We start from the raw sequence: 27,554 nt of genomic DNA on the forward strand, positions 1-27,554 counted from the left end.
TTTCATATACAATGGATATTCTAATATCATTTCATACTCTATTCATATTTCATATTTTTTCAATAAAGAAACATCAACACAAACTATAAAAATAAACTACGATTTAATTATTTTTTTTTACTTCACAACTAGAATACGTAGAATGTTTCGGTTGAGATAGGTGAAGTCCGTAGACATATTAAAATTTAAGGTCCCAAATTATATTTGCAACTATGAACAAAGTTACCTTACTATCAGGACGGCCAATTTTCTTCCGTCCTGGATTAAAAATAAAAAAATAATAATGAATTTACCTTTATTATTTAGTATTCGATAGCGGAAATAATATTGTTAATCTAAATAAAAATATACTTTATTGAAGTAGGTACTTACAAGTATTGAATATGAAGCTAACCACCAGTTTAGTTTAGTTTAGATTCCATCGAAGAGGTCATATATATTATCCGGCCTAAAAATATTTAGATACCATACGAATTACGAATATAGTCACTGACACCACAGCCAACTCAAACTTTATTTTATAAGTTTCTAAAGCCTGTGATCTTGATTTGATTAATATTAATGTTTACAAGCAAATTCATTATTTCTAGAAATAGCTTTAAATCTCAGTTAATATTTTTACACCCTCAATTAAGATGATGCAATAAATTATAACTTGTACAATAAAAATATAAACGTCGAACATACAACCTCCTTTGTTGAAGTCGGCTAAGAAGGCAAAAGGAAGAGTATTGCAATAAATACGCACACTCCAAAAGATTATTCGCAAGGACGCTTACGCTTTCACCTCTTTTTATGTAAGAGGGGGCAAACAAGCAGGAGCCTTCACCTGATGGAAAATGACTACCACCGCCCATGGACATCTGCAATACCTCTCTGAATTGCTAATATCTGCCAAGTCTAATTAAAAAAGTATCTGATTTTTAGGTGATATAATTGTATAAAAAAGGTAAAGGAAACAAATAACATACGACTTTATTTTTATTAAAACCTTAATCAAATTTACAACAGTATATGTACTTATTAAACACCAAATCGTAACAATATATTATATAATTTACTAAATACATAGGCACCATATAATTTATACTACAGTCCACCCACTTATACTTAATTCGGTGACGTTGATATTTTATTGCTTCTTCGATATAAGGTTCAAGATGAGCGGAGCGAAGTAGGTGATGATGCAATCGGCACCTAAAATTAAAACAATTTAGTGAGAATAATTTAGTGAGAAGCCGAGATGGCCTAGTGGTAAGAACGCGTGAATCTTAACCGATGATCGTGGGTTCAAACCCGGGCAAGCACCACTGAATTTTCATGTGCTTAATTTGTGTTTATAATTCATCTCGTGCTTAATGGTGAAGGAAAACATTGTGAGGAAACCTGCATGTGTCTAATTTCATTGAAATTCTGCCACATGTGTATTCTACCAACCCGCATTGGAGCAGCGTGGTGGAATAAGCTCCAAACCTTCTCCTCAAAAGAGGAGAGGAGGCCTTAGCCCAGCAGTGGGACATTAACAGGCTGTTACTGTACTGTACTGAGAATAAGCCAAAATATACTTTATTCAAATAGACTTATACAAGTACTTTTGAATCGTAAAGCGACTAAATAGTATAAAAATTATTAAAATAAATGCATTTAGTCAGACATATATTCAGAAACAGAGTAAATATACTAATAAAATTATTAATATATTTACTGACTATCTAATAATCCCCGGCTTCGCACGGGTAGATATGAAGAGACATGTAATTTGTATAGGACTTGCGTAAAATCCGTTTTTAGTGTCTACGTCGAGGAAGCAGTAACTGTGACAAATTTCAAGTCAATACAATATATAATACCCAACTTTTTCATCATTTACATGAATCTTGTATTGAGTAGTAATCTTTTTGTTTAACATACGACTTCAATTAATTATTCGGAAAAGTGAAAAAAAAACTGCTATATAAATTTATCTGATTTTTTCGAATTTATTGATCGACCATAACTGACATATTAAAACAATATATATTATTATGATACATATTTACTGTTGTAAATATATTGAGACAAGTGTTAGTATTATTAGAATTACTTATTTATATAATATAATCTGTGGTTTAGAAGGCACAACCAATATAAATAATTAAGAATTGAATTGAATTGAAAGGCCCAATTTTTTTTTTTTAGATTAGTAATAACAAAGATGTTATTAATGAGTATTAAAATAACATCGTAAGCAAACATGTTGTACAAATAAAAACTATATAAATAACAGATTTAATGGATTTTTACCAATGCCTATATATGGGCAGACGTCACTACATACTATACACGACGACACCACATATTACTGGTGGTAGAGCTTTGTGCAAGCTCGTCTGGGTAGATACCACCCACTCATCAGATATTCTACCGCAAAATAACAGTACTTGGTATTGTTGTGTTCCGGTTTGAAGGGTGAGTGAGCCGGTGTAATTACAGGCACAAGGGACATAACATCTTAGTTTCCAAAGTTGGTGGCGCATTGATGATGAAAGCGATGGTTAACATTTCTTACAATGCCAATGTATATAGGCGTTAGTGAACACTTACCATCAGGTGGCCCATATGCTGGTCCGCCTTACTATTATATAAAAATAAACATGTGATCCATTACTTTCTAATCTCAACTAAAACAAAATATATTTATATTCAAAGTTTAAAATTCAGGCGGGACTTGAGAACAAATTACACATTTAAATTATGGGAATCATCATGGCTATGTAGTATTAGAAAATAGAATAACACACCAGCTCTTCGCATGCACGTGAGCGTCTCCATAAGGATGGTTTCCATCTCGCTGCTGTCTCCACTACGAGATATCATTGCGTACTCGCCAGATACCTTATATAAAAATAACAACATGATAAAGTCAAATATAAGATCTAGTTAAGTAAAAGATATAGGCCTAAGGCCTCCTCTCCCCTTTGAGAAGGCTTGAAGCCTATTCCAACAAGCTTTATTTAAGCACATGCAGGTTTCCTCACGATGTTTTCCTTTACCGCCAATCTCGAGTTTAAATACAAACACAAATTAAGCACATGAAAATTCAGTGGTACTTGCCGGCTTTGAACCCGCAATCATCAGTTAAGGTTCAAGCGTTCTAACCACTGGGCCATATCAGCTCTTAAATAGTTACCGACTGCAAAGTTCGACTCTTATCAAATGTAAATTAAAAAAAAAAGAAGCTCTTTGATTGTTATCTACAGTAAAAAACATATTAATTGAAATATTTGCAGTTGCATTGCTGGGACTATTATAATTTCTTTTTATTTCCTTGTATTTGTATTTATTTATTAATTGGTGTATCTCAGCTTTAATATCTAACTTGCCATTGCTTCCGAAATATAATATAATATAATATAATCAGAATACTGACTACTCATAGTCTAAGCCAGAACATGTAACACACATTATAATTATGTTATATGTACTTATTTATTTACCTGGTAAATAAATAGAGGATGATTCGGATATTTGTCCTTCGTTTGCCTGACGATGTCCAAGTACGGCAGTCCTGGTTTCACCATGAGGAAGTCGGCGCCTTCCGCTACGTCACGGGCCTGCGATAGAAATATTTAATTTAAATAATATACATGGCAGAATTATTTTGATGCGATAAAATTATGAAGTCTCACAGTGAAATGCCTTCATTTAGTTGTACATAATACACATTCAAATCACTTTTTACATTAACTTTAAACTAACTATGCACAACCGATTACAGGAGAACACACCATTCACAAACACAATTACAAAATATACAAATCAAAAATAGAATAAAAACAGATAATAAAAATATTTAAATAAAGAACAAAAAACAAAAACAGAAACATAAGGTAGTAACTAATTAAATTTTTAAACAAATTAACAGTTTATACTAAAAGAAACATCACATTTTTTCATGAACGATGATTCATACAAAATTCATAGATTTTATTATTTAAAGTGAATAATTGACACATATCAAAATAACCCTTGGAGGTATATGATATAATATGTTCGTAATAATACCGCAGCCCTGGCCGCCAGTCCAGCGCTGCCGGGAGGCAGCTGGTAACACTTGCGGTCGCCGGCCATAGGGCTGCTCTTCATCGTGTCACGGAACGGACCGTACATCGACGACGCGAACTTGCACGAGTATGACAACACTGATACCTGGAAAAAAATCGTAAAGTAACTTTTTGCTTTAAATATAACCTATTTTTTTGAAGTCGGTTAAAAAAGCGTAATGGTTTGCACACCGTCTAGTAATGTGAAAATAACTGGTTTGAATCTCACTCCTTCGGCTATTGTCGTTCCCACTAGGACAAACTTAGAGGGTAAATAGAAATATTAATAATATATACAATTAATTTTATTAATAACAATAGCGGAGCCATAAAATATCAAAATTTTAAAACAATAAAAAGAAAACTCAAATGGCACGGCTCCTAGTCTGTGCGGAAATAAATAAAAAAAATATAAATTGATGTGCCTTCCGGAAAACATACAGCATTGCTGTGAAGAAGCAGTCGTATACTTACTTTAATCTGTGGTCGATTACTACCTTAGACGACTTAGTTCACCTGAATGACACTAGGTGGCGCTAGTTTACCAGCCAGTGCGCGGGAACCGTAGCCATATTCTTACATAGCGTTGTGTACTTTCGCCAAAGGTGGTCGAAATAATTCTAAAGTAATTCAGTTGCAAATAACATTTCTATCTTATGAAGTTTTGTGAAAAATTAATTAACACATTGAATATTTTCGAACATTGAGTTGTTTTTTTTCTATTTGAAATTATGGATCGCGCCCCGAATAAAAACGGCGAAGTTAGTGATTCGCATGTGACTATTTCGGATGGTGTGTATACCGATAATAATCAGTGCCGCGAGGATGAGGATACCTCGAATTCAAGCAGTTCGAGCAACGAAGGTGAAAATGAGGGTACTCCCAGAAAGAAACGTCGGCTGGACTCCCAGAAAAATAGTGTCAATCTATTCAATAAAATGAGCGCTACGTTTGGTGAATCTTCCGCTTCCTACAAAAATGCAAAACGCTCACTACAGATCGTCTGTGGCAAGAGAGCGGAATGTGTGGAGATTAGACGTTCACGACTCATATCAGAAATACATAATAAAAGTATACAAACTGTTTTTCAAAATATTCCACCCAGCGAAGAATTTCTTTTTGACAAAGCAAAGCTACTGTCGCTTATTCAGTCCCTCGGAGGGCCACAATACTGGTTGTCACAAACTCAAACATTCAAGCCAAAAGACAGATCTTTTCTGAAAAGGACACTTAATGATCCCTCAACATCTAGAAGTTATAATCCCACGAGACCCAATTATCGAAGCTCAGATAAGAAACCACAAAATAAACAAACTTACAAATGGAAAGCTGACAACAAGCAAACTAAAAACATTACATTTCGTAACAGAGATAAGAAAATAGTCATTTTTCATCCGACACAATCATTCAGGGGGGGGTCACCTTGTACAATTCAAAGATTATTGACATACTTTGTAGGCAAACAAATTTATAATGATGACAATCACAGGATCCCGAATACCCGTGTTCAAAAAACCCCTCTTTGTTTGGCCTACAAAATCAATAATGGACCAGTATGAAACAAACACTTCTCCTGCCATGACTCAAGTAATTCTCAAACTCCTGAATCAGAATATTCTTCAAGAAGTCAGGGCAAAATCTCCGAGTTTCATCTCCAAACTTTTCTTGCGAAAGAAAAGCGATGGATTGATGCGCCCAATATTCGATCTCCGGGAACTGAACAAATATGTAAAAACGAAACATTTTCGTTTGATCTCTCATATAGATGTGCCGGACTTTTTCCAACCTGGAGACTGGATGACAAAGATCGACATTTCGCAGGCTTACTTTCATGTCCCTATGGCAAAATCTCACAGACCCTTTCTCAGAATCAGTTATCAAAACCGTATTTACGAGATGATGTGCCTGCCTTTCGGTCTAGCTTCTGCACCGCACCTTTTCTCTTCCATCACATGCTGGGTCGCGGAGACCCTGCGTTGCGTCAAAGGTTTGTCGAGTGCTAGTCTACCTAGACGACTTTCTTCTGGTGCATCAAAACCGAACCAAGTTGAGTCTTCAGGCTGCAGAAGCCGTAACACACTTGGAATTATTGGGTTGGAAAGTAAATTTCCCTTTTTTAAGTAAAAAACCCTTTTTTGGCAACGGATGCCTCAGATGCGGGTTGGGGTGCTTAACTGGACGGAAAAGTGATGTCAGTTAACTGGTCACACTACCAGAGAAAATGGCACAGCAACAAGAAAGAACTATTCGCCGTTTTCGCTGCTATCAAAATGAACTCAAAAACGCTAGTAAAGTCACATTTACTGATTCAATCCGACAACCGAACATTGGTAGCGTATATTCGAAAAGAAGGCGGAACCAAGTCTACTAGGCACTAGAGCAACCGCACGAGGTTCAGAATCTCTCAGAAGTTCTTATAGATGTGACAACATCGCAACCTCCTCCACAAGTGCAGACATTAGCTCTGAAAGTCTGGCAAATCGGGGGTGGGGCGAACAAATAAAAGACTGGTCTATAGAGGAAAAAGAAGTATTAAGAAAGAGTTGGCGACAATCAACCCTCACTACCTACTTTCCTGCTATAAGGAGATGGCTAGCTTGGTGCTCCAGCTCACAGGTGAACCCTAAAATTCCTCAGCCTACCGATATAGCTAGATTCCTAATACACCTTTTTCTAAAAGAAAATTTTAGCATACAGTACGATCCTAGTGCACAAATCAGCAGTTATGACATTTTATGGGCCCCACGTAGAACAACAAACATTCTCTGATTTCATTATCAAACATGTCCTTAAAGCGATTGGAACAGCTAAACCTAAAACTATAAAAAGCTCACTTACATGGGACCCTAGACTTGTCCTAAATTGGCTATCAACTAACCCCCCTAAAGACACCTTATTCGACTTGTCACGAAGGACGGCAACAGTTCTATTGCTATCCTCGAGACGGAGAATCCACGATCTGACCCTCTTAAAAATTTCTGCAGAGAGTTTCCAGGATAATGGAGATAGCATCCTCTTGATACCAGCCTTTGGATCTAAAACGGACACTCACAACTATCGTCAATCTGCTTGGAAATTCTATAAGCATGACGATCAAAACATATGCCCAGTCACATTAATTAGAGCACTCATTAAAAGAACACGTGTTAGGAGGTCAACTAGCAATAGCAGTTTAAATAACCTTTTTATCACTGTAAACGGTAATATTAAGGCAGCGTCCCAAGCTTTAATCGGGAATTGGGTGCGTACAGTTCTTCAGGACAGTGGCATTAGGGCTCCTCCGGGAAGCTGTAGGTCAGCGGTAGCTCCCTGGGGTGGTTAGATAACCAACCGATTGATGAGATATTGTCGCGTGGAAATTGGAAATCATCCAGCACATTCTTCAATCATTACTTTCGCATAATAGAAAATCCTAAAAATGATCATAACTCCTTTTTTTAAAACATTTACACCAAATTGATTTTCTATTAAAGTATATCCTTATATAATATACATTATAAAAAAAAAATAAATGAAGGAAAGTAATATATGGTTTTATATATCAATTTAATATTAAATGTCATCGCTATAATCTCGCGAAATTCTATAAAACTGTCTTAAGCCATGATAAGCAGTAAATAAGAACAATGTTATATTATATATTATAGTGTGTATCTTTCAAAAATTTAAAGACATTAAAATGATTGTTACATTTCAATTATTTATAATTTATTCATTTCATTACTTATTAATTTCATCATAGCGTTGTGCTTAAAATTATTCATATTTCACCAGCAGAGATAACAAACACGTCTTCAAAGCAATGCTGTATGTTTTCCGGAAGGCACATCAATATTACGGTTTTACATAAAAATAAAACCGGTATTATATGCCGAGAGGAAAACATACAGCATTGCAGAAAGTACTTCCTGGTGAAGACTATGAAAGAATATGGCTACAGTTCCCGCGCACTTGCTGGTAAACTAGCGCCACCTAGTGTCATTCAAGTGAACTAAGGTAGCAATCGACCACAGATTAAAATAAGTATACGACTGCTTCTTCACAGCGTAATATTAAGTAATTCTTAAAAAATAGGCATTGCTATTATTATTTCCCTTTAGTCCTGGCTGTAACATTTAATCTATCAATAATACATAGATTATAAAAATTAAATATAGAAGAATGAAATTAAAATTGTATATTAATATGTAAAAACTTTGCAATGATAATACAAACTTGATTTTGCAGCCTGTTCGCTATTAATGCATCTTTGATTGCCTTTATCCTGTTGTCCATCATATCCGATGGAGCGACAATGTCAGCTCCTGAAAGTAATTATAATAATAATACACTGGGACATTATTCACACACGGCCATGCTATCCCAAATTAAGTAGAGCTTCTGCTATGGAAACCAGACAACTGTTTACTACATATACTACTTTTCTTTTGTAAATACATACTTATATAGATAATTACACCCAGACTCAAGACAAACAGACACATTCATGCACAAAAATGTCTGTCCTGGGTGGGAATCGAACCCACAACCTTCGGCGTGAAAGGCAAGTATCTACCAACCACGCCAACCGGCTCTATATATATATATATATATATATATATATATATATATATATATATATATATATATATATATGTATATATAAAAATATATATATAATATATATATATATATATATATATATATATATATATATATATATATATATATATATATTTTATAGAATAGGAAGGCGGACGAGCATATGGGCCACCTGATGGTAAGTGGTCACCAACGCTCTTAGACATTGGCATTGTAAGAAATGTCAACCATCGCTTACATATCCAATGCGCCACCAACCTTGGGAACTAAGATTTTATGTCCCTTGTGCCTGTAATTACACTGACTCACTCACCCTTCAAACCGGAACACAACAATATAAAGTATTGCTGTTTTGCGGTAGAATATCTGATGTGTGGGTGGTACCTACCCAGACGAGCTTGCACAAAGCCCTACCACCAGTAAAAAGCCCTACCATTAGTATATATATATATAAATTTATTATTAAACTTCCATTAGAATCTTAAACAGATTGACCAATATTACTTTCTTGTATTATTCTTTTTATTATTGAAACAATATTTCAAAAAACTTTTTTAATATTATTTTTTATAGAATCAGTTGTTCATTCAATTATTATCAATAAATTCGTGCAGGTCACATAAATGTTATTATTATTGGAAATGATAAAAAAAAGAGTAATGTATGTGAAATAATAAAAATATAAATCATTTTTTTATAACTGTTTTAACACGATAACTTGTCTGAAAGTAAATGATAACCTTATCGGAGACAAAATTGCACTTTAGCATTTATCTCTCTCTACTCTCTAACTTTTAATAAAAAGTTATTTTGCTCTCTAAAACATACATGCATGAGCTTCTCACAACTATTTATTTATACTCAATGCCAAGCAAATACTCTGTCATTTTTTTATTATATTATATATGTATATAATAAAACACATAACACCATTTGAATATAAAAATTCCTTATATACAGAGATTGTCTATAAATTTAAAGTCCATCGAAAAGTTTAAGTATCAAATATATTATTTTTATATATAATGGGGAAATATCTCTTCTCTCGTTGACAATACATAGCAATTACGACCATGTACAGAAGGGTCGTCTATTACTTTTTTATACTTAACAATATCATATTATTTAAGTTTATTAAGTTATTGTAATCTGTACATTTATATTTAACTTGGAGCAAATATTTTATATTATATTACTTTATACTATATATTACAGTAATTTTACCAGCTTTAGCATATGCCAATGCCACTTCTGCAATCCTCTTTACCGAAGCAGCATGATCAATAGCACCTGCCTCTGTTAGCACACCACAGTGGCCGTGTGATGTGTATGGACAGAGACATACATCGCATGCTATCGTCAAGTTGGGGAATGCAGATTTGATCTTAGGCAGAGCCTTTACTACTGGGTTATTCACTGAGTCTGCACTTGATCCGGTAGCATCCTAAAATGATTATATATAAAAATAAATGATTCCCAGGTATGAATAATAATTAACAATAGCACATTAGTTTAGGTTACGTATTTAAAAAAAAAGCCAATATGGCCCAGTGGTAAGAACGCGTGAATCTTTACCGATGATCGTGGGTTCAAGCCTCGGGCAAGCACCACTGAATTTTCATGTGCTTAATTTGTGGTTATTATTCATCTCGTGCTTTACGGTGAAGGATAACATCATGAGGAAAGCGGCATGTGCCTAATTTCATGGCATTGGAGCAGCGTGGTGGAATAAGTTCCAAACCTTCTCCTCAAAAAGGAACTCTTCTCCTAAGGCCTCTGCCTTAGCCCAGCCGTGGAACATTCACAGGCTGTTACCTTAAATTACCTTACCTATGTAACTTTAATTATCTTGTAAGATATAAATATTATATACAAATAGAAAACTTGATATTTCTAAAACTTGCAGTACTTGTACATAAGTATAAGAAGTATTAATAAATTGTGTTAATAAATAATTAGTAGTGCAACTTATCGTTAGCGAACCTTAGGTTATTTTAAAATACCTTCGGCAATGTTTCAACGATTCCAAAAATCAGAATAGATGTCAATCCATTGTTAACTAACTCAGTAAGTGCTGGCATTAGTTTGTTGATTCCATATCTGAATACATTAGGCATACTCGACACAGCTTGCATTGCTTCATTGTTTTCCCTATATAATTAAATGTGCTATAGATAAGGTAATCATAAAAATGTGATTTTCAAGGTTAGTTTGTCAGTGCAGGTGAGAGTTTTAGCAATTAAATTGACTGAAAAACATTAAACAACGAATTGTAAGATACCATTTTAAAACATTTATATTTACTACTGAGGTATATTGTCAAAAATGGATATTACTCTTAAATAAAAACAATATTAATAAAAACTGTATCCTTAAATGCAACAAAAACGAAACTAACAAATTTAAAAACATTAAACAATTACCAAAATGATTGTTATTAAGTTTCACATTACGAGGTCACTCGTTACTATACCTCCCATGCTATACAGTTTCTCTTTCAATAAGAAAACATTATTGGTAATTATAAATTTAAATTTAATCATGCAAAAGTAACTCAATTTGATGCAAAGTTCCTGTGTAGGATTTAATAATCTTAGCAAATAGCATGTTTAAAAAATTTATTATCAAATTTAAAAATGTAATATGATTATAGTACAATATTTTTTATGTAATATCACATCTTATTATTGAACATTAAATTAATAATATATATTTGTGGTTTTAGTTGTGCCAAGGAAGAACAGATTACTTTGGAAATATCATGTAGCGTGCAATCAAAGTCTAAATCCAAGCTCTTCAAGGCAAAATTAAAAGTAGCATAGTCTCTCTTAATTATTGCAGAAAACAGCCAGAACTTAACTTGTACTTTATACTACCCATGACATATATATTTATTTAAATATTGCATGATATTTTTTATACATAAAATTATTTTGAAAAGTTTTAAATCAGGATAGAAGATAAAGATGGTATTATCTTATGAATTTGAATATATGAAGTACTAAGATGTTAAGAATAAATTGTAGAAAGAATTGGGATATATTATTTACTGCTATTGACACTTGCTGTTTTTATTATAAATTGCAGTTCAAGAAATATGATATTATCATATCTTATACTGGATGTATTTATTACTTACAGTAAGAAAACCGGATACATTATATTGTGTGGCTCTATACTTGTATTCGGTTCTTGTAGCTTCCGAAGGGTTGCGTTAAAGTAACCTCCCTGAAGGATATGCTCTGGACTCAAAAATAGAGGATTCATATTGAAAAGGTTGATTTCAATTGTATCACTGTTTTAAGTAATAACTTTATATAATTTATAGTCGATCTCTGAAAATATAAAAAACAAAGTTAAAGTAACGTAGACGTATATAAAAAAACACATAAATATAGTGCTTCTAGGGTTGTCCAATATGTATTTATAATTAAAAGTCAGTATACCTTATATGGTGAGTAGATATTAATAATATTTCAATATATTGACCACTTTGTATTGTAGATCAGATATAGTCTATATTGGATCGGATTGGAAGTCGTATTAAAAAAATTTAATAGATAATACACTTTGTATTACTATTGCTGAATATTAAATACCGAATGAAGTTCGAATTGTTATGTCAATTAAAATGACATTGACATCTTGCTGTTTTACGGTTTAGTGCAAAATAGCTAATGCAATAACATAACGTATTAGTGAAATATTTTATTTGCGCAAATTTAATGCACAAAAAAATTGCAATAACAATTATGTAGTCAATTCCATTTATATTCCTATATGTTACCCAATAATAATGAAGTAGGCTATAGCTAGTTTTTAGTTTTCAGTTATTCTATTAAAAAATCGATAGTAATAAAAATATACTCTTGTATAGGGCGTGTATTAAAATTTTATTCACATCTTAAGCCTGTACATTTTATAAAACATTACTATATACAAATATTATGACACACCTTTATTTATAAGTATATAATAAAACTTTCCCTTAAAAATATGTTTACCTCAATTATACTTATAGTAAGTAATAGAGTTTACTTCATGCATAAACAAACGAGACAGTTCTTAAATCCTTTTTTTTTTCATTTTAAAAATATAAATTTTTCTTTTTAAAAATCATTTATAAAATTTAAAAATTTAACAGCAAGTTTCGCATCATATACAAAACGAAATAAATATATGTCTTTTTATATAATAAATAAGTATCACAATTCTTTTACAATATATCACCATAAATAGTAAATTATTATACTTTGTAATTAAAATTGATTACAAATAAACATTTTGTTAAATATTTACCAATTGACTATTTATATTTTGTTGCTGGAAATATAATAATTTCTTTTTATTGCCAAATACTTCAAGCATCTGCTGGAAATCAACAACAGCAGCAGCTAAAAACCTAACAAAGCTAGTGGGCATTATGCCGCATTGCCTCCAATGTGGCCTGTATACCTGCTAACCCAGCAGCTATCGCCTATATAGCCTCACTAGCTCTTGCTGACCTCTCTTCCACTGCAAGTCTTCTTTCTTCTAATTGAAGAACCCAATCAGGAGCAGAAGTAACTTCACTTTCTAAAACACAAAATGAATTGTGATATAACATTTTTTTATAAATATGATGACAAATTTACAAAAAGCGAACAAATTAATTTGAAGATTTAGTCAATAATTACACAAATACACTCTCTCTCTCTCGTATAATCTCAACTGTGTGACAATGCGGAAGGTTTACAGTGATAATTACTAAAACCAAAAATATATATGTTTTTTATAAGGAAAAAATTACATTTTAAGAAATATTGCTTAATTTCTTTTGCTTTTAAGCTTGCTTATCTCAGTTTAATAGTCTCATATAGGATCTTCAAATTTTTCTTCTACTAAATTTCTGATACCACATTTGTTGTTATCAGGTAATATTAATTAGCAAATTTATTTTCTTGTGGCTTCTAGATGGTCACACTTATACTGTACTTTCTCCAAAACTTTTTGAGTATTTTTTGATATGTAATGTAAGTGAAACCAGTCTAGTAGTCCAGTCAACAGCCTGAAATATTAAAAACCAATATATTAAAAATCGATGTTATGATTATGCTAAATATGCCTCTTCTAGTTGTTACATAATTTACCGATGATTTAAAAAAGGTGGCAGGGTCGGGATGGATGCGGACTGCCCAAGATCGTGATGGTTGACGCTCTATGGGGGAGGCTTTCGTCCAGCAGTGGACGGCAAAAGGCAGAAAAAAAAGTTGTTACATGTATTCATCATATACAGCAGCTGTGCTTCAGTTGCTGTATCAGGGTTTGTTTAATAATATTGGCTATTATTATTAAATTATGAAGTTTCACACTTGACAGTTAAAACTTAAATCAAAACTACCTGCCAATAATCAAATCGGATTTCCTGAAAAACTTAGCGTGTAAAACGTCTTATAAACTATAACATTACTTATTGTATCGTGCTATTGTTCCCCGATATATTTATATTATTTAATCAAATGAATATAACATTTTATTGTTTTATGAATTGTTAATTTTATTTAAATGTGCAGCAATGCTAAAAATTCATTCATCAATTTGAATTTTAAAAATTGACAAAAACTATATAGCATAGTGTTCAGTTTCAGACTCATAGACTTTAGGAGCAGGAGAAAAATGATACATTGATATTGATATTACACTCCCTTTAATACATCCATACTTTGTAATTTACCTGCTTTAATTTTTTTTTGTAAATTGCTTGCAATAAAGGCTAAATAAATGAACAAAAATAAACACTGCTTAAATCGCTTCGAAATTAAAGAATATTTTACAAAAATTGATTATATTACTAAAATTGTATTTAGTGTATCTACGAATACAACTATTAATAATTAGCTTTTCTTTAGTTTTCATTCTGTTCTTTATCTTTAATCTGTATAAGTACATAAGATAAAAGTGACAGACGACAGGTACACAACAAGCCCAAAGTATCTGTATTTACTTATATTGTATATTGATATATTCTGACCTGTGGGCTGCGGATAAAATGAAATATTATCAATTATGTACTCCCTAAGTTTCATAGTTACTGTTAGAATTAAAATATATTTATAAAAACTTAACCTAGATACGTAAAAAAAGGACAATTTTCTGTTGTTATTAAAGTCGTCTTTTGCATTGTGACAATTTCACTTCGTCTTTTTTCTATTTTGTACATGATACATGTACAATTTCAATATTTATTTTACAAGAGTTGTTACATTATTTAAAAAAAAAAAACATGGTAACTTCAGTGTATCTTCTGCAAATGTATTTATGAACTTTCCATTTCACATTTCAAAAGCATAAAAGAACGTGTCGAGCAAGGACGCTTTAAAGTTGACTTGGTATAAAAGAAGTGACCTTGGCAACATGCACACTGACGACGAATCCCCCGTCATTAACCCAGAAGAGAGTAACGACACGTCGCTTGATAACGTTAGTGTAAGGCTTGATAAAATTGACACTGGAAAGAAATCCGAGAAAAAAAGTGACACAGAAGATCCGAAGCCGCGAATAGTTCTCACCTTTCGATCGGAAAAATCTGGTGCTAAAACTAGCAACATGAAAATAGTGTCAAACGAAGAAAAACATGATGAAATCTCCCCACGACGGTCTATTCGGACTAGAAACACGAAGAAAGAATCTGATGATGACAATGTAAGCCATTTAGATTCCGAAGATGAAGAGCTTATTGAAAGTTCTAATGCACCGAAACGATCAACCAGACGCCGCAGCAAAGAATTCACAGATGTTATTGCAAATGCTATTGCAAGAAAAGAGAAGTATTATAATGAATCATCATCTGCTCCCACTCAAAGGCTGTCCCGTAGAATAAAGCCAACAGCTAAAATATTAGCCAACGAAGAGTTACGAATGGGTTTAGAGTCACAAAACAATGCTCGCCTCGGAATTTCCACCGATAAATCTACAGAAGAAGGAGTAAGAACAAGACGGTCAGCCCAAGTAAAAAATGTTGATTTCACTTCAGAGAAAAGGTCTTCAAAAAGAAAACATCAAGAAGAAAGTGCAAATGAGAGTTCAGATAAAGAAAGTGATCATTCTTCCAAGAAACTAATACATTTATGTAACCTAGGTCTTAAAGTCAAGGATGATGAATCAAGTGAAGCAGAAAACAGGTAACTTAATCATTTATACAGATATTCTTGATAAATATCCCAGCCTGATGATAAATGGACATAAAATAGTAGAGCCTATGTATATACACTGCTTAATTGTATAACCAATTAAATTATAAAGTCCACTATTAATATTGTCAAAGAAGCATTAAAAAATTCCTAATATGAAAACATTACTTACATTCAATAAGTGTTATATAAAACTACATAAATGATAGATTGTGAAATAAGTTTTTAAAGTAACAGTAATAATTAACTAATACTATTAATATTGTTCTCTGATCAGTAATTCTTAATATTAAGTAGCGTTAAGAGAGACTCTTACAGCTGTTATTATTTATAAAATTAACTGTGTTCACTAAACCACAATAACTATCAGACCAACAATTTGATTTTCCAATAAGTTGATTCTTGATTGACTGCCTCGTTGGTCTAGTGGCTTGATGTAAGGCCGCAGACCTGGAGGTCCTGGGTTCAATTCCCAGATCGTGCCAATAAAAACTTATTGGGTTTTTCTGTCAGAAAATTCTCAGTAGTAGCCCAGAGTCTGGAAGTTGGATGTGTGAACACTCCCGAGCCTCGGAAAGCACGTAAAGTCATTGGTTCTGCGCCTGAACTCTTTCCGGTCTTGTCGGATTGCCGTCTCATTGGATTATGGGAATAGAGAGTACACTTGTGTTTGTGCACACACTTGTGCACTATAATGCCTCCTGCGTAGTTGGCTAATCGGATCGGACATTATTATTATTGATTCTTACTAAGACGAGACACTTATTAGGTTAATCTTTTAGAAAACATAATACAGATTAGAACATATTCATTGAATATATAAAACAATCATAAAATCTTATAATCTTTATAATACTGAATACAGAAATGCAAATAAAAACAATTACAAATAAACCTGTCTCTTATGGGTCTCCTGCATATCATCAATAAAACATAGTCGTAATACTAATAATAATAGTCATAATTTTTATTCATATTTAAACTGTATTCTGCTAGATCTAAAATCCCAAATGCCGTGATCCCTACTAAATATTATTAATAAATGATATAATCATATCATATTCATTGAAGTGTGAGCTAGAAGCCAATGCTATGTAGTTATTTGCTACATTATGGCTATGCGCTTGCTTTTAGAATAACAGAAAGTTCAGCAAATGAGGGGGCTGAAGATGATGAAGATGAAGAAATTGATGATGATACAGAAGTTATAAGCAAACTTCTAGAAGCAGATGAAGAGAGCGCCAGCGATGAAGACTTCTGTCCAGAGACATCTACAAAGAGAAGACGTTCAAGAAGAAACTGCTCACCGTACGCGCAGACAGTTGCTCAAATAGATGTTTTATACATTAGTCCTGTTGACCTTACAAAGATACACATGCTGGGTGCCGTGAAAGTCAATTTTAGATAATTTTTGTATTACTTTTTTATTTATATTGTTTTAGTTAATATATATGAGAGATAATTTAAGTATGGCCTGTTACCCCTTAATTAACTTTTAATGTTAGTATTTTTTTACTTCAACAATATCATATAGAAAATATAATGGAAAATAATTTATTGTAAATGCTAGAAAGTATTTGTATCTTGAGAAGGTTTGAAGATCACTTTGGTATTGAATTGAGATTTCATTAATATAATAAAAAGCTTAATAATATATTTTATTTAAATTACTTGGGAAAAACTGTGACTAATTTTTATAAGATAATTAATTGAAACCGTCCTGTACAATTGTGATCTAGATTTTTATTGATTTCTATTAGACTTCTTTTTCTTATGCTAATTTTTTTTCAGATTCTTATTTTAACCTTTCAGTTATGCCTTATTTATTTATCATTGCATGTTAATTAGATTATTTATAATTTATTTATTTTTTTGGACGTAATTACTTTTTTTTTTATATTAGTCACAGTAAATATTATATATTCGTTTTTGTTTCCAGTGCGCCCCTGCGGCGATCGTCCCGCAGAGCAAATTTAGGACTGTATTATTACGACACGTTTGCATTCGACGACGGAGGCGACAGGTATAAAAACAAATTACTTAATGCTTTATTTTAAGTGTATCATAATACAAAACTCGCATGTTCAGGAATCCACCATCACCATAAAAATCATGATATTTTTTCAATAAAATGGTTCGGTGGATGGTCACCAGTGCCCATAGACATTGGCATTGCAAGAAATATTGATCATTTCTTACATATCCAATGCGCTACCATCCCTGGGAACTAAGATGCTATGTTTCTCGTGCCTGTAATTACACTGACTCTCTTATCCTTCAAACAGGACCACATTCCGTATTGATGTTTAGTGGTAGAACATCTGAAGACTGGGTGGCATTTACTTATATAAATGTATATATATATATTTGTGTATGTATAGTGTATATCTATGTATATATAATGCACTTGCCCGAAGTGTGTCCGACATGTGTGGAAAAGATCACTAATTTGCTTTTACGTATATATTTTTTTCTTTCATTTGAGTGTGCAATAAAGATACTTATTATTACTTAACCAGCAGGCTTGCACAAAGCCATGGGGCACAAAATAAAACGTTAAATTAAAATAACTGGTTTTTTGTGTGTGTCATCATATTAATGTTTAGAATTCAAATTCATTTAAGGAATATTTTTATTATTAAAAGCTCAATAGATCCTCTATTATTATTATTTTTAACTATTTTAGTGACTACGAACCCAAACGTAAAAATACTCGATCTCACGGCGCTGACGAAGCACACTCTGAAGGGGAGACCGATGCAAAAATGTGAGATTTAATATTTTTTTTAAATGTCACTCACAAATATAATTTGTTACTCAATCGATTTTCCATATTTTTTTATCACTCTTTTAAAATGATTATAAATGAATTACACCACAGTGCCTCGGATGCCGCTGGTGCGGAAGAAAACACGGAGGCGGCGTGCCCGGCCGAGGCGTCCACCATCGTGGCCACGTGCCTGTGTGAAGAACCTAGCAACATATACGCCGCTCCCTCGGAATTAAAAGGTACAACAATCACTTCATCATATTCAAAAAGCCGTCTTTAACATCTTACTATTATTTTTAAACCGCCTTACAACAAGAAGGAGGTTTTAAGTGGTTATATATTTTTTGTGCACTATGTTATAGCTTCTTCGGTTTTATACTCAGTTCAGTACATTGCATGAAACCTTTTTTTTTATAGAATAGGAAGGCGGACGAACATATAGGCTACCTGATGGTAACTGGTCTCCAACGCCCATAGACATTGGCATTGTAAGATATGTCAACCATCGCTTACATAGCCAATGCGCCACCAACCTTGGGAACTAAGATTTTATGTCCCTTGTGCCTGTAATTACAGTGGCTCACTCGCCCTTCAAACCGGAACACAACAATATCAAGTACTGCTGTTTTGCGGTGGAATATCTGATGAGTGGGTGGTACCTACCCAGACGAGCTTGCACAAAGCCCTACTAATAATAACGCTGCCCCAACTAATAATAAAATAAATAATAAAAGCGAAAGTGAGTTGAGAGTTGCGTATATTAGGTTTTCACATTTGAAACACTCAACCGATCATCATGATCAATGTCAGATGTACAGAAAAGGGCGTAGTCCAACCTTACAATTCTAATATGACTCGCTCATCTAACCACATCACGTTGCCTGCAACTCAATACAATACACTTAATACTATGAGTTCATGAGCGGGTCGTGCCGGGCCGCAGAGCCCGTGTTCTGCCAGGCCGTGGAGCTGGTGGACGGCGTGCGCGTGGGCTGCTCGCACGCGCTGCCGCCCCGCGCGCCGCGCGCGCTCGCCCGCGCCGGCCTGCGCGCGCCCTACGTGCTCACGTGCCGCCTGCACGCCGCGCAGCTGCGCGCGCACATGTGCTGCCCCACCTGCGGACTGTTCTGCACGCAGGTGCGAATATTACCACCCTACTCGAATGGAAATATACCTTACTTTTATTTAGTCTGTCTTTTGTACACCGCATGCAGAAGTATTATAGGCGAATGCTCATGTGTCGTGTTCGTGATATTTAGTGGAAAACGATAAATTAATATAGGGAATATTTTTCAGGGGATATTCTTCCAATGTTCCAAGAACCACCTCTTTCATTTAGAGTGTGGTATACAAGGCGGGGACTCCAAGCAGAAGCCCGGGTGTCCCCATTGCGGGGTGCACTCGTACCGCTGGCAGCCCGTCAACCGCGAGTACGCGCGCGTGCGGGTCGACATGCACTGCAGCAACAAGCGCGTGTTCCTGCCCGACCAGCGGGAGCAGTGGTGAGGCACGACGCACGCATCGATACGAACTCTTTATAAATAATTCTCCTCTCGCAAAAAAAAGATTTCATATTTTTTTTTATGATGAACTAATTTTTGCCTAATAGAAAGGTTAATTTAATTTTTGACAGATTACAGGAATGAAAATAAATATGTGATGTCATTTGTCTATTGTTTTCAGCACGCCAGCTTTTCTAGGCTTTTCGTCCGTCGACCCTTCACAGTTAGATGAAGTTCCGCCGATTCCAGAGGAGTTACTATCTTCGACGCCCTTAGATATTAAAAAGCTTTTCGAAAGGGACACCGAGGAGGAGCTGACCGACTGTTCGATGCAGGCGTTATACGAGGCGATTATAAACGGGGAGCCCGTCGATCAGCTAATACCGAAAATCAGTAAGTCTTACATTAATTATGAGGCTTTATTTGGACACACCCTAAGCGTGTCGGTGACCTAAAAGCCAGATCTTATCTTAAAAACGCTGATTCGCCTACGAACTGAAGAGCTAATTTGAATATAATAGACATGGGCGTTTTTGATTTTTAACGCAAACTGATATTTATGCGATTTCAAATTTACAAATCGATTTCAAAATCCGATTTTAGATATCCGATTTCGGTAACGTCTAAACTTACCAAATCGCTTGTGCTCAGGCAAATATAGTCTTTAAGTACTTAATAGTAAGGTCGATGATTGTGTAATTGAAATCCGAATCGCAAAATTCGCGCTATCTTTTTTATTCCAATTGGTTAGAAAGAGAAAAAGCAAATTTCATAGTATGTAACAATCAGTTTGCGTTTGGATACCATACACAATTCGTTTGGTGATATCCAGTGATTTTATTTGTCGATTCGAAATATTTGTGGTATCGATCTATAGATCGTTGGCGTTTGGTTCGGCTAGGTCGATTATTGAAATCGGATTTTTGGTTTGTGAAATTGATACGAATCGATTTGTGTTTGAAACCGGATTTTGAATTCGTTTTGATATATCAGACGAATGCCTAGAATATAAATGTCATTTGCAGTTCGCGGCGATCACCTGAACCAGCCGCTGGCCGAGTTCGAGGGCGGCACGTGTGCGCACGCGGCGGCGGCCCGCGGGCGACTGAGCGCGCTGTGCGTGCTGCAGTACGCCGGCGCCGCGCTCGACGTGGCGGACGGCGCCGCGCGCACGCCGCTCATGCGCGCCATACTCGGTCAGCACGGTGACGTAGCCTTACCGAGATATATGTCACTTCACGGTGACGTCACATTTCGATAAAATGAGCACACTATTATACTTATACTAATACCATAACTGCGAAAGTAAAAGACGGCTTACGCTTTCACGGCTGAATCCCAAGTTAATACTTAGGTTTTTTGTACACTAACACCAGCCTACCCCCAACACGCGGGCCAAAGCGTGGGCGAAAACCAGTGAATTATATAAAAAAAATTATATTTTAAAACAATACCTTATTTCTTTGGATATATATATTGAAGGTTTAATTAATTTCGTTTATATTATTTTCGATACAGCATTATTAGACAAGGAGTCAATAGAAGAAGCAGAACATGAGATCCACGACGAAGAAATTAATGATAGTAAGGAGATTAAGCCGGAACAAAATGAAGAAGTCGACGCCGAAGTAAAAAAAGACATAGAAGATGAGAAAACTGATGTGAAGGAAGAAGATAACAACGAGGACCCGAACAAGCCGACTGAAGAAGATCTTTTTAAAGTTATTAAGTATTTGATTGCAGCGGGCTGTGATGTTAATAAACAGGTAGCTATTCAGACATTTTTTATAGAACAGGAAGGCGGAGGAGCATATGGGCCACCTGATGGTAAGTGGTCACCAACGCCCATAGACATTGGCATTGTAAATGTTAACCATCGCTTACATCACCAATGCGCCACCGACCTTGGGAACTAAGATTTTATGTCCCTTGTGCCTGTAATTACAGTGGCTCACTCACCCTTCAAACTTGAACACAACAATACGTAGTAAATAAGTTTTGCTGTAGAATATCTGATGAGTGGGTGGCACCTACCCAGACGAGCTTGCACAAAGCTCTACCACCAGTAAAAGTTATCTTGTCTCTAAATGATTGTTATTGAAATGTTTCAATACATTATAGTTCGTGCCACTTCATTATCATCATGATATTTATTATTTTTACTGGACACAATAAACATCTTGCTGGCAATTCCAAACATTCAACATTTTTCATTCATTAAAATGGACTATACAACCTCAAATGACTTTGTTTAATGCAGAGTAGTAAGGCTTTGTACAGGCCGGTCTGGGTGGGTACCACCCACTTATTAGATATTCTACTGCTAAACAGCAATACTTAGTATTGTTGCGTTTCGGTTTAAAGGGTGAGTGAGTCAGTGTAACTACAGGCACAAGGGACATATCATCTTCGTTTCCAAGGTTGGTGGCGCATTGGCGATGTGAGGAATGGTTATTATTTCTTACATCGCTAATGTCTATAGCGGTGGTGACCACTTACTGTCAGGTGGCCCATTTGCTCGTCCGCCTGCCTATAACATAAAAAAATAATTAAAATAATAATATAGTAAAGTTAGGGTTACATACTATTGTTTATATGTTGTAAAAACATGACTCCTAGAAATTTTCTAGATAAAAAAAAAAACAAATTTTTTTTCGAAATAAAAAATAGCTGTACTTAACGTACACAAATGAAATGTTATATATGAACGAAATGTAGTAGAATATGAGCACTATGTGGTTCAAATCTTAAGAAAAGGTTTTTTACTTGTTGTTAGAAAATAAACAACATGTACGCTCCTTCCTACCGCCCGACTCAATTCATTAGTGCAAAGGGCTTATATTTATACCAACTACGCGTAATTAGTGATGCGATTTCTGCTGTATGAATGGGATATGATCGCGATAAAATAAAATTGCAGCGAAAAGAAAGTGATCGTTTATTAATATATTAAACTTTTATGAATTATCTTGTGTACTACTGTACCTCCCATGTGTTAATATTCAAGATAGTCACTCGCACGGAGCAAGCGAGGCGCTACTGTGCGCCGGTGGGGCGGGGGCTAAATTCCTATTTGACCTGGAGTAGTATAGACTTGAATAAATAGTTGGAGAAATCTCGAAAATATCTGAGTAAGATATTCGTTGAGAGGTTTCTATATATTCGTGTCGCGTCCAGGGCCCGGAAGGCATGACGGCGCTGCACATGGCGGCGCAGCACGGCGGCGCGCCCGTGTGTCGCGAGCTGCTGCGCGCGGGCGGCGCCGCCGTCGACGCGCGCGACCACGGCGGGTGGACGCCGCTCGTGCGCGCCGCCGAGAACAAGCACCCCGACGTCGTCAGGTGGGCCGCTCCGCGAGCGTGTGTACTGTGATATACGAGTCCACAAATAAACGTAGACGAAGACCGCACCGACCGAGGGCTCCAGTCTCTGGAGCTCCGTTAAAATATTGCAAAATCACAATTCGAGTCGTATTCTACAGAATGCTGCTGGAGAGCGGCGCGGACGCGGCGGCCGGCGACGGCGAGGGCAACCTGCCCGTGCACTGGTGCGCGCTGGCCGGCGACGCGCGCTCGCTGGCGCTGCTGCTGCGAGCCGCGCCCGCCGCGCGGGACGCGCCCAACGCGCACACCGACACGCCGCTGTCAGTGACACGCGCGTAGCCGCACACGCGATTATCTGCTCTATTAATTATGTATTATGATCTTTATTACGTTTTTATTTGCTTAGGCACGTGGCGGCGAGGGAGGGTCACTACGCCTGCGTGGTCGTCCTCCTCGCTCATGGAGCTAGGGTTCGTATTTTCAATTGACGTTTCGTTTCACTTTTTTACCATTTTGTATTAGTAATTAATGAACCTTTCAGACGGATCAGGAAAACTCCGCGGGTGAACTACCGGTCGACGTCTGCAGCGGTCCGAGCCACAACGCCATCTTGCTCAACATGCAGATGACGATGGCCGTCAAGGATAAGATACCGCGAACTCGCATCCTTTCCAGGTTAAATAATTCTATGAGTAAACAAAACGTTTTTCATATTTAAATTATTTTGTAAGATCTATAGTCGAAATAATCACCAATATACAAAAAACAAAATACCAGCTCAGTGAAGTGAGGGAAAATAATCTAATCCTATCTTTTTTAATAGAAATCTTGATCTCACCACCGGATAGCCCATTCGGACGTCATCACACACATGAACTTGACGTTCTTGTATTAAAAAGTTCTTAGATTAAATATATAATAGCTTCAATTTCTTCCGATACAAATCACTTTAATATAATGTTAATATATAACAAAGAGCTTTTCACACAGCGACATATCAAACGGTCGTGAACCGTATCCCGTGCCGTGCGTGAACGAGGTGGACGACGCAACCCTGCCCGACGACTTCACGTACGTGTCGCAGCACGTGATGCCGGAGCACGTGCCCCTCGACGACAGCATAGAGACCATGCAGGTAACAATATATAAAGAATTATCTAATATATAATATTAATAATAAATAATATTATAGTATTTTAACCCGAATTTATTTATGGTGGCAAGGCAGTTTACACGTGCCTGATAATAAGTGGTCACCACCACATCACATTGGCACTGTAGTTATATTAATTATTCCTCACTCCGTTAATGTCGCCTTCGCATTCGCTGCGCCGTCGCCATCGCCAACCATGAGACCTAATATCTATCCCTCGTGATTGTAGTGGTTCGCTATCACTCGCTCTAAAATGTAACATTCAGTTTTAGATCAATAGACGAGGAAATGGTACCTATCCAGGTGAGCTCGCACAAAAGTATCACCTGTAACAGTTTTTCTATTGTTATTTAAATGTCTAATACCGCATCAAAATATTATACTAGTCCAGTCAACATAAAAATCAGAAATAGTGAATTGCCTAGACCGTACTAATCCTATCACCCCGCAGGGCTGCACGTGCAAGCAGTGCGGCGCGGAGTGCGCGTGCTGCGTGCTGGGCGTGCGCGGCTGGTACCGCGCCGGCCGCCTGCCCGCCGCCTTCCCGCACCACGACCCGCCCATGCTGTTCGAGTGCAACCAGACCTGCGCCTGCGACGCGGTAATATGCGAAACTAGATTTTGTAGAAAAAATATACTACTATAAAATAATAATACGTCTGGAATATATTCCTTCGAGGAATTAATGAGATCCGAGAGGTAGCAGACGTTAAACGAAACTGAAATACGCACCCACAAATGATCAAATAATCGAGTATTGACTTTAATAAAGGTGTGTTATGTATTTTCTTTTTGTTGATTATTTATTCTGCATTTAGAAACATTGTCCGAACCGCGTCGTGGGCCGCATCGAGAGCGCCGGCTCGCTGGCGACGCCCGTGGAGGTGTACCGCACGGTCCGCTGCGGGTGGGGCCTGCGCACACTGCGGCGGGTGCCGCGCGGCGCGCTCGTGGCGCTCTACCGCGGGGAGCTGCTGCCGCATGAGCGCGCCGACTCGCGGCCCGACGACCAGTACATGTTCGCCCTGGACCTCAAGCCGGATCTCCTGGAGGTAGTGACTAGGGTTAACGAGTTCACAGATTCTTTATGAAAATAGCGGTATTGCACAACTATTCCATAAATCGTAAAGGCTCCACCAGCCAAAAAATCTAAAGTGCCATGGCCCTCATGTCTGTAATGGCAGAGTTCCACTCATCTTTAATATAAGAATGCTGTATATTTGAATGTAGAGAATGAGAGAGAGTTGAGTAGAGTATTTTTGTTGGAAATGTTTAGTGCTAGAGAAACTGATCACACTTATAATAACTCTATATTTTATATTGTAGATAGAGAAGTCAAACTAAATTAATTTTGTAATGAAACATTTGTAATAATTTAACAGCAATGCAGTGACCAGACTCAGCTCTGTGTGGACGCGGCGAGGTTCGGTAGCGCCGCCCGCTTTATGAACCACAGCTGTCGACCCAGCGTGGCGCCCGTGCGAGTGTTTAGTTCCATTCGGGATCTGCGTCTGCCGCACGTAGCTCTTTTTGCTCTACGAGATCTGCCCGCCGGACACCCGCTTACGTAAGAACCAACATAACTAATAAAATAACTTAGCTAAATAGTAATGAAACTCTTTCTAGAATAAACTGTTATGTTGATAAAGGAACTGCATGGAAATGTCCCACTGCTGGGCTAAGTCCTCCTCTCCTTTTGGGGATTAGTAGGTTGATAAAGGAGTACTAAATACAGTACAGTACAGTAACAGCCTGTGAATGTCCCACTGCTGGGCTAAAGACCTCCTCTCCCTTTTTTGAGGAGAAGGTTTGGAGCTTATTCCACCACGCTGCTCCAATGCGGGTTGGTGGAAATAATAATTAGAAATTAATTATCTTCCAATTACATTTTAGTTTATTTGCCAAGACAACCTAGCTAATACAATATAGATTTAAAAAAAATTAATCATTCCTTTTTATGCTTTAACATTTTGGTAGTTTTATGACAATCAGTATGTGTAATGCTTCCATATTGATTAATGTCAGACTTAACAATTAAGAAAAAGATCATAAGAAGACTTGGCATGTGTCAAATAAAATTCTGCCATATGATTATCCACTCGTAGCTAAGCAGCTTTAAACTTTTCTTTTAAGACGAGTACTGACGTTTATGTATATATTTTTTAAATTTTCAGATTTGATTATGGTGATAAATTCTGGTCAGTAAAGTCAAAATGGATGAAGTGTGAGTGTGAGGCTGTCGACTGCAGATACCCAACAAAGACCACCGAAGAAACCGAGTCATAAACTATTTGTAATTATCTATAACAATATTGATAAATTAATAATTATTTTATATAAATCATTATAATTGTATATTATTGTATTATAATATCAATATAATGTAGTAAGCATAACTTTATATATAAGACACAAAAATATGAAATTATTTCTTTAACCTGTGTTTATAATTTAATATACTTATCGAAATCAATAAACCTACATATTAAAATTAAAAAAAAAAAACAAAATAAATCATATATTAAGTAGCGAAGTAGGACTTTAATTAACTGGACTAGATCGATTTATCGACGATCTGAACTTGAATCGTTATCGATATGAAACATGAACAAATAATATATCAAAATACACCCTACATATCATATCTACCTACCTATTTCCTTTCTAGTATATGTTATCAACAACAAATTACTTAAGTCAGTATCGATACGAAAACGTCATTGACGCTTTAAATAATAGGTAAATTACATAAAAACAGCTTACATAAAACAGTAATTAACTAGAATAATAAATTATAATGAAGTTACGCTTAAAAGCTTTTAGCATTTACATAGCAGCATAATCGACAGTGATTATATAGCTTGTCATTGAATAGATGACAGAAAAAATCTGCATATCGGATCCAATTTCCGAGACGTTAAAAAACAAAGTACCAAACCATTCTTGTGCCGTGCACGATTGTGTGTTTGCCAAA

At 35.7% G+C, this 27,554-nt stretch overlaps 2 protein-coding genes across 3 annotated transcripts; one reads left to right on the forward strand and one right to left on the reverse strand.

Annotated features, from left to right (window-relative positions):
- Positions 1-963: 963 nt before the first annotated feature.
- LOC126775155 (delta-aminolevulinic acid dehydratase) lies at positions 964-12,252 on the reverse strand. Its single transcript, XM_050496948.1, has 9 exons — positions 12,110-12,252; positions 11,803-11,998; positions 10,667-10,814; positions 9,888-10,107; positions 8,298-8,386; positions 4,045-4,188; positions 3,477-3,593; positions 2,781-2,874; positions 964-1,197 (listed from the first exon to the last, which is right to left on the reverse strand). The coding sequence occupies exons 2-9, from the start codon at positions 11,928-11,930 to the stop codon at positions 1,133-1,135; spliced, it is 1,005 nt and encodes a 334-aa protein (XP_050352905.1). The 5' UTR covers positions 11,931-11,998; positions 12,110-12,252; the 3' UTR covers positions 964-1,132.
- Positions 12,253-14,614: 2,362 nt separating this feature from the next.
- LOC126775123 (histone-lysine N-methyltransferase EHMT1) lies at positions 14,615-27,017 on the forward strand. Of its 2 annotated transcripts, XM_050496904.1 has the most exons (19): positions 14,615-15,823; positions 16,967-17,140; positions 17,772-17,855; positions 18,519-18,599; positions 18,714-18,841; positions 19,546-19,739; positions 19,899-20,104; positions 20,286-20,497; positions 21,130-21,300; positions 21,623-21,870; positions 23,282-23,445; positions 23,586-23,747; positions 23,834-23,897; positions 23,969-24,102; positions 24,418-24,562; positions 25,032-25,181; positions 25,399-25,632; positions 25,963-26,147; positions 26,755-27,017. In XM_050496904.1, exons 1-19 carry the CDS (start codon positions 15,057-15,059, stop codon positions 26,864-26,866), a joined length of 3,615 nt encoding a protein of 1,204 aa, XP_050352861.1. In that variant the 5' UTR covers positions 14,615-15,056; the 3' UTR covers positions 26,867-27,017. The 2 variants fall into 2 exon arrangements, with proteins under 2 accessions (XP_050352861.1, XP_050352869.1); XM_050496912.1 differs by lacking the exon at positions 16,967-17,140.
- Positions 27,018-27,554: the final 537 nt, after the last annotated feature.

This window comes from Nymphalis io, chromosome 2, assembly GCF_905147045.1.
Source record: "Nymphalis io chromosome 2, ilAglIoxx1.1, whole genome shotgun sequence".
Classification (NCBI taxonomy): domain Eukaryota; kingdom Metazoa; phylum Arthropoda; class Insecta; order Lepidoptera; family Nymphalidae; genus Nymphalis; species Nymphalis io.

What these genes read in the sequence shown, in the direction of transcription:
- LOC126775123 (XM_050496904.1), top strand. Translation starts at nt 15,057, where the DNA reads ATGCACACTGACGACGAATCCCCCGTCATTAACCCAGAAGAGAGTAAC. An exon ending in GCGGACTGTTCTGCACGCAG is followed by an intron (nt 19,740 to 19,898) that starts GTGCGAATATTA and finishes AATATTTTTCAG; the next exon opens with GGGATATTCTTCCAATGTTC. An exon ending in AGACCTGCGCCTGCGACGCG is followed by an intron (nt 25,182 to 25,398) that starts GTAATATGCGAA and finishes TTCTGCATTTAG; the next exon opens with AAACATTGTCCGAACCGCGT.
- LOC126775155 (XM_050496948.1), bottom strand. Translation starts at nt 11,930, where the DNA reads ATGAATCCTCTATTTTTGAGTCCAGAGCATATCCTTCAGGGAGGTTAC. An exon ending in ATTGGCATATGCTAAAGCTG is followed by an intron (nt 8,387 to 9,887) that starts GTAAAATTACTG and finishes AATTACTTTCAG; the next exon opens with GAGCTGACATTGTCGCTCCA. An exon ending in CACGTGCATGCGAAGAGCTG is followed by an intron (nt 1,198 to 2,780) that starts GTGTGTTATTCT and finishes TTTTAATTTTAG; the next exon opens with GTGCCGATTGCATCATCACC.